This window comes from Ochlerotatus camptorhynchus, unplaced genomic scaffold (genome assembly GCF_037179485.1).
Source record: "Ochlerotatus camptorhynchus isolate MF236.1 unplaced genomic scaffold, CSIRO-AGI_Acam_v1.1 ptg000795l, whole genome shotgun sequence".
Lineage (NCBI taxonomy): Eukaryota > Metazoa > Arthropoda > Insecta > Diptera > Culicidae > Ochlerotatus > Ochlerotatus camptorhynchus.
This window is the reverse complement of record NW_027041260.1, coordinates 145,829-153,372: the sequence shown is the minus strand read 5'-3', so window position 1 is coordinate 153,372 and position 7,544 is coordinate 145,829. Positions and strand designations below refer to the sequence as shown.

Below are 7,544 nucleotides of genomic sequence, written 5' to 3'. Positions count from 1 at the left end.
ATGCGAGAATTACATGTGTATACGAGTAGGGACAAAATTCTGAACAACAGTCCAACGAAAAGATCTTGACTTTCTGAAAAACTTTGCCAAAACATTTTTTCTTTATCTCGTCAGGAGCTAGTGATGTATCACATGCGAGAACTGAACATGTATACGAGCACTACCTAGTGAGAAGATTTTGAACTACTGTTGATCAGCAAAAAAGATCTCCTGAACAGCTTTGCCTAAGACAGTTACTTTCTATCTGGTCAGGATCTCGAGATATTTTATAAGAGAATTTCACGTTTATACTAGCGCCGTGTAGTGAGAACATTCTGAACTACTGTCCACCAGCCAAAACTACTTGACACCCTGAACAAGTTTGCGAAGACAGTAACTTCTATCTGCTCAGGATCTCGAGCTATTGTATATGCGAAAATTGCATGTATATACTAGCGCCACGTAGTGAGAATTTTTTGAACCACTCCACCAACGAAAAGATCTGGACTTCCTGAAAAACTTTGCCGAAGACAGTAACTTTTTGTATGGTAAGGATCTGGAAATATTTTATATATGCGAGAATTTTACATGTATACTAGTGCCACGAAGTGAGAAAACGCTGAACTACTGGCCACCAACAAAAAGGCCTTGACCTTCTGAACAGCTTTGCCGTAGACAGTAATTTTCTATCTGGTCAGGATCTCGAGATATTCCATGTTGTAACCAATTAAGTCAAATCCCACGTAGTACGGACACCGTTTATGTTTCCATTCACATTTTCTCTATAATCCGGATTTTTGTGGGTTTACTGTGATAAAATTTTAGCTTGTTTAGTTAAAAACAAGTTTTTTAATGAATACCCGTTGGTTTCATATCGATTGGTAGCTCGGCTGCAAAATGACAATGGAAAACTTACACTGTTGTACAAAGTACAACGCGCGAGTACTCGTGTTATAAAAGTTGGTGCGAGTAACGGAGGGTTTAAGGGGGGTTTCGTGAGAATTGGTCTTTTGGTGGCTTCATACCTGAACATTTATATCAATTTTCTTATCTTATTTTGTAGTAAACAGTAGTTCATCAGTAAAGTCAGTAACATAGAGAATTGCAAATTTGATCATAAATCAATCCTTATTGACTATTTTATCAAGAATATTTCCCCTGATTTCACGAAGTAAAAACTGCCGTTTCAACGGCAATTGGTTTTTCTCACCCCATGTGATGATAGTGTCAATACTGTTCAGCGCTGATTGATCTGGAACTGGTTCGTACTCCTCATCTTGGTTGTCATCTGCTGTAGAAATGTTTGCAGTTTCATCCAGAGTGGTGATCGTCACGCTTTCTCCTTCATAAAAATGTGAATCATGGTTAAGAACAGCATTGACTATGTCAGCATCAGACATGACATCGAATTCCGCATTCTCGTCTTCATTTTCGCCTCGGCTGCTTTATCAGCAACCATCAGTTGAATTGTTACACTATCATCCCTAGAGCACCGGAACTAATATTTGCAATGTTAACATTTCAAAAATATTAATGGAAAATGGTCGAAATTGATCGAGTGCGTTAAGTTAGGAACCGCGTCAAATATGGTGCCTTCACGGTAGCCTTCAATATGGTGCCAAGCTCAATTTTGTCTCTACACACTCGTGAGAGTCGCGAGACTACGATTTTTCTCAAATTGAGGGGTCCCATGGCATGGTTGGCTACACGTTCGCTTCTCAAACGGATGGTCCATGGGTTCTATTCCATTGATCTTCTTATCGAATTTTGATGTATTTTAATGTGCCTCATGATAGGTTATTATCCAAGTCCGATTCTGGTCACTTTCCCGGGGCACCTGGAACTGGTCCGGAAGTGGCCAATATGGTCCAAGGTACTTAATTTTTTCCACCATTGATCTGGTTATCGAATTTTGATATAATCTGATGTGTTGCATGATAGGTTATTATTCAAGTCTGGTTCTGGCCACTTTTCCGGAGGCACCCGGAACTTGCCCGGAAGTGGCCAATATGGTCCAAGGTACTTAATTTTTGCCACCATTGATCTTGATATCAAATTTTGATTTAATTTGATGAGTCGCTTAATGGGTTTTGTTCCTCTCAAGTCAAATTTAGCCTCATGGCCCATAAACACCGGAACTTATTCCAACCATATCTACAAAACCGGTGGTCCGATTCCATAATCCTTCAATAGCGTTCAATGGGACCACTAAAAACATTAAATGAGATCACATAAGACCGAAAAAAATTTTTTTTTTATGGTTCGTTTATCCGGAGGGCTCGATTATCCGGAGTGAAATTTTTTTCAAGACTCCGGATAATCGAGTCCGCCCTGTACCACCCTTTTTTTTTGAAGTTTCGTATGTTGTCTCGATGTCGGTTGTATACTATCTAACTAAAGAATGTTACGACACTGCCGGCCAATATTTTTTTTTTGAAAATTACTTGAGGAACATTTTTCTACCACATTTAAAAACGATATCTCGTTGTCTTACCCTTCGTTAGGGTGATTTTTCAAATTGGATACTTCCCTAAAATTCTAGAATTTATGCAAAATCACTATAAAATCCATAGTATGCGCTGGATTGCTGAGATCTCCGTAAAGTTATTATTTTAACAACCAAAAAGAATGAAAACACTCTAAATCCGATGATATTAATCATACTTTATTGTTATTTTATTCAATTTAAAAATATTGTTGGCCGTTCCAGATTAGAAGAATAATTCCATATTTGGATTTCTTGTTGTCGCCTGAGTAAAAGTATAGAAAATACTTATATCCTATCACGTCCTATTTTTTTAGTCCGCCATCTTTATGAACTTTGGTCAATTATGGTCGTATACTGAAAACTGATTGGGGGGCGACCCCGGCGTAGTGGTTAGCATCCATACCTCTCACGCCAAAGTCACGAGTTCAAATCTCACCACCGGACAAGTCACGAATGACCCAAGAGCGTTAAAGTGACTATGATAAAAAAAAAAAAAACTGATTGGAAAATGCGTGGACTCAATCTTGCTTCTTCCCCTTCATATCCGCTAGGTATAAAGGGTTATACGGTCAAAATTTGGTCAATATCAACTTGACGTATTTCTTTCAATTTTTCATTTATAAAACCTGAACACCCCTCATTTTGAAGGTGTGTGTGTGTAGAATGTTGCTCCTATTTTGATTTTGGAATTCACTCTTCAGTTGTCAAAATGCCGTCCAAGCAAGAAGAGCAGCGTATCAAAATTTTGCTCGCGCATCGCGAAAATCCGCGCTACTCGCACGCAAAGTTGGCAAAATCGCTAAAAGTTGCCAAATCAACCGTTACAAATGTAATTAAAGTGTTTGGGGAACGTTTGTCGACAGCCAGGAAGTCTGGATCGGGGGGAAATCGAAAACCGGAAGCCGCTGAGACGACAAAGAGAGTTGCCGGTAGTTTCAAGCGAAACCCTAACCTCTCTCTCCGAGATGCCGCAAATAAGCTGGGTGTATCGTCTACAACCGTGCATCGAGCCAAAAAACGAGCCGGACTATCGACTTACAAGAAGGTAGTGACTCCAAATCGCGATGATAAACAAAATACGACGGCCAAAGCGCGATCCCGGAGGCTGTACACGACGATGCTGACGAAGTTTGACTGCGTGGTAATGGACGACGAAACCTACGTCAAAGCCGACTACAAGCAGCTTCCGGGACAGGAGTTTTATACGGCAAAAGGAAGGGGAAAGGTAGCAGATGTTTTCAAGCACATGAAACTGTCAAAGCTCGCAAAGAAATATCTGGTTTGGCAAGCCATCTGTACCTGTGGCTTGAAAAGCAGCATTTTCATAGCTTCCGGGACTGTCAACCAAGAAATTTACGTGAAAGAGTGTTTGAATAAACGTCTGCTGCCTTTCCTGAAGAAACACGGTTGATCCGTACTGTTTTGGCCGGATTTGGCATCTTGCCATTAAGGTAAAAAGGCCATGGAGTGGTACGCCGCCAACAACGTGCAGGTGGTTCCCAAGGACAAGAACCCTCCCAACACGCCAGAGCTCCGCCCAATTGAGAAATACTGGGCTATTGTCAAGCGGAACCTAAAGAAGACCAAAAAAACTGCTAAGGGTGAGCAGCAGTTCAAGGCAAACTGGCTTTCTGCGGCGAAGAAGGTGGACAAGGTGGCTGTACAAAATCTGATGGCAGGGGTCAAGCGTAAGGCCCGGCAATTCGGATTTGGAAAAGCGGAAGCCTAACTGAATATTTTTCCTGAATTTTATACTAATTGAACTTGAAAAAGAAATTTAATTTGATTTTTTAAATAAACGATTTCACCGATTTACACGCGTTTTCCCTTGACCAAATTTTGACCGTATCACCCTTTAGTTAAAAACTTTATTGAGTCATTGGACAAGAAAATGCCAGCGTTTCTATGTTTGCGTGACGTGTTCCAGACCCTAAGACCAGCTAAACTTAAATAAGGTAGCAAGTAAATATCTATATGATAAAACAACCTTAATTTAATAGGGAGAGAGAGAGCAGTACAGTCATCGAAAACAATCTTTTGTCAAAGGCAGTCGAATTCCCAGGGAAGAGTGATCGAATTCTATCTTCGCCGCGCTACTGAAATTCGACTAAGTGTGCCGCGAGTTAAACCGTCATTGGTGCAAACTTGTGTTGTTTCGCTGAAAGTGTCGCGTGTACCAGAGCACCAAGATCAGGAGGGAGCAGCGGCAAGAATCAAGGATTCCGTAACCTAACCCCTGGAAGAACCTACGAGGCATCGTCTGCTTCTGGCATCGCTGGCGGAACACCAGTCGATCTGTGAATGAGATAACCATACTACTTGTATTGATGGGCACTTCAAATCACGCACAAAAATTATCATTACGAAAACTGTAAGACGACCCATTATTACTCGTGAAAGAGAGAACATGTAAAATTCAAATAGGCACCATCAAAATAATCCACCAGAATGTTAAAATCTGGATATCGAAGAAACTGCAGAAATCCTTTTAAGATCTTACTACCATAATAATGGCCATACCACTAACCCACTAACAAATATTCTAAGATACAAAACAAAGAAGCTGTATAACAACCTACACCAGCTAAAACCACAAGGACACAACTGATCGAGGAGATGGAATGCCGTTGGAATCGTATGGAAGTGGATTGCGGGTACTCCAGATGCCTATGATTTTCAAGCTATCAACACTATCATGAATGATCTGATAGATCAGAATAATCAGCAGTTTAAGTTAAACCAAAATATCAACAATCAGATTCAACAACTCACACACCCAATTAAGGAAATAACTCTACATGCCAATCTAAATGATCTAATGATGAACGATGTCAACATATCAGCACAAACTATGGTTTTTACAGTGAATTTCCATGAATTCTAGATTTTTAGGGGGGAACCCAATTTGAAAATCACCCAAACGAGGGGTAATACAATAAGATATCGTTTTCAAATGTTATAGAAAAATGTTCCTCAAGTAAATTTCTAAAAGCAGCTTTTCGTTTTTTAGTTAGGCAGTATACAAACGGCATCGGGCCAACATACCGAAATTCATAAAGAGGGCGGTACCAAAAAATTAGGACATGTTAGGGTATAAGTTTGTTCGAGACTTTTACTCAGGGGATCACGAGAAAGTCAAATAAAGTGAATTTTTCCAGTCCTAGAAAGCCTTGTTGCACAGTGCTATTAGCGAATTCGTTTATTATCGGGGTTGGAACCAGTTCCAACCCAGTGCGAAACCGAACTTTTTGTCAGTACGAACCTCAACCTGAGGTAGGTTTTAAAAACAAACGATTCAGTAAGTAGTTTTTCAGAACAAAATCAGACCCAATCTTGATACACGATCCAGGTTGGAACTGAATGATAAACGAATTCGCTATATGACCGTCTATAACAGTGACAGCTCGTTCGTGTGGTGTAATTTGATTAATGATGTAAAACAGTGTAACCAAATAAATTTTAAAATTTTCCCTTGATTTCAAAAGTCTGTAAATAGCTGTGAAAAAACTAAAGTCTGTAAATGTCTGTAAAAATAAAAGTCTTTAAATGCACAGACATCTGGCATCTCTGGTATAGAGAGCTTCAACTAATTAACTACCCTTCATGGATGTCTTTTTTCATTGCTACAATAATGCAATTTGCTTTTCAACATGATTATTATTAGCTACGCACCATTTATGTTTAAATGTTCTTCATAATTTATATCAAATTTCAAAATAAATGAAAGGTATAAAAAGCGACAGACACATTGACTTAATCAACATTCCACTGTCAATAGTAATCATAGTAGATCACTTCACCATCCACATCGCGATGCCGCTGGTCGGATGTACCCGCTTTCCGAATCCTATAGATCTGCTTTCCACCGTTGCCGAAACTTTGCGTCCGATTGGCACTCGTCGTCAGCAGATGATACTTACCGTCAATTGCCTCGTAGCCATCCCCGTTGGCGTCGTACTCTCCTAGCATTTCGTCCTTTTCGTTCACCAACACCTCATCGACATCCTTTCGGCGAGTTGCACCGGCAGTCATCACCATTATCTGCAATGAAAAATAAATCATCTATTAATTACATTCCTGTTTATCAAATAATCCGAACACTCACAGTTGGGTTCATCGTGTCCATGTGTTCCTTGAGGCAACTTTGCAGCATATTCAAAAAGTAGAGAAATGCCAACAGGGTCAGCGCGGACAGTGCTGCTCCCTTACCCTTCTTTGATTTAGGTTTGGAGATATGAATCGGAATTGTATGCGGTGGGTGCGGTGGATGTGGTGGATGTGGTGGATGTGGTGCAGGATGATATTCGTACCCTCCGGAAGGTGGTCCATAAGAACTACCACCATGGCCACTTCCCCCACCGTAGCCGGATCCGCTGGGAGGCGGTCCATACTTGGCACCGTGGCCTTGGGAGCTATCGGCTGCCGAGTACACCGGATACGGTCCCGGTGCTGACACGGGCCCCCCAGGATGGGACGGTCCATAATATGGGTTGTAGCTCGGAGAGTACATGGTGAACACGAACGGACGGGGACGGTAGAACGAGAACTGGCGATCAATGGAAGAGCTCGGATTCGCGGGAGATTCGAAAACTACACCCGACGGTGTCGGTGGCGAACTGTGGACTGAGTTGACTACCATCGCGGCCAAAGCTGGAGGAAAGCTTGAATTCTGGAGCGGTTCTTCCGATACCGTTAGCTTGCACTGTACGACTAATTTGGGAAATGGGCCTTGAAGGTAGAGTCGCATGTGGTACGGAGAGCTTTTGCTTTCCTGGGTGAGAGTAATTATGTGAGGTACCATGGCTTGACGCTGCCGAGTGTGAAGATGCACCACACGCTGCCGGTGACATTGAAAATTATGCAGCGTGACCAATGTGACGGTGTGGATGCTTGGTGGTGTGATGGGCAGAAAATACGAAGTGAGTGATGCACGCGATACATCGTCTGCTTCTAGTGGTTGGTAATAACAAGTCTTTGAAGTATTGCTCTGAGTTCCGGACTCAGATTCAACAATTTTATGGTGTGGAAAAGTTGGAAACCAAAAAGTAAATTTTCCCGTTATACTCATTCTCCGGAT

The 7,544-nt window shown here is 41.3% G+C and overlaps 1 protein-coding gene across 1 annotated transcript; it reads right to left on the bottom strand.

Moving 5' to 3' along the window:
• Positions 1-6,238: 6,238 nt before the first annotated feature.
• On the bottom strand, positions 6,239-7,106 carry LOC135715075 (uncharacterized). Its single transcript, XM_065238485.1, has 2 exons — positions 6,573-7,106; positions 6,239-6,508 (listed from the first exon to the last, which is right to left on the bottom strand). The coding sequence occupies exons 1-2, from the start codon at positions 7,104-7,106 to the stop codon at positions 6,239-6,241; spliced, it is 804 nt and encodes a 267-aa protein (XP_065094557.1).
• Between the last annotated feature and the right edge of the window lie 438 nt (positions 7,107-7,544).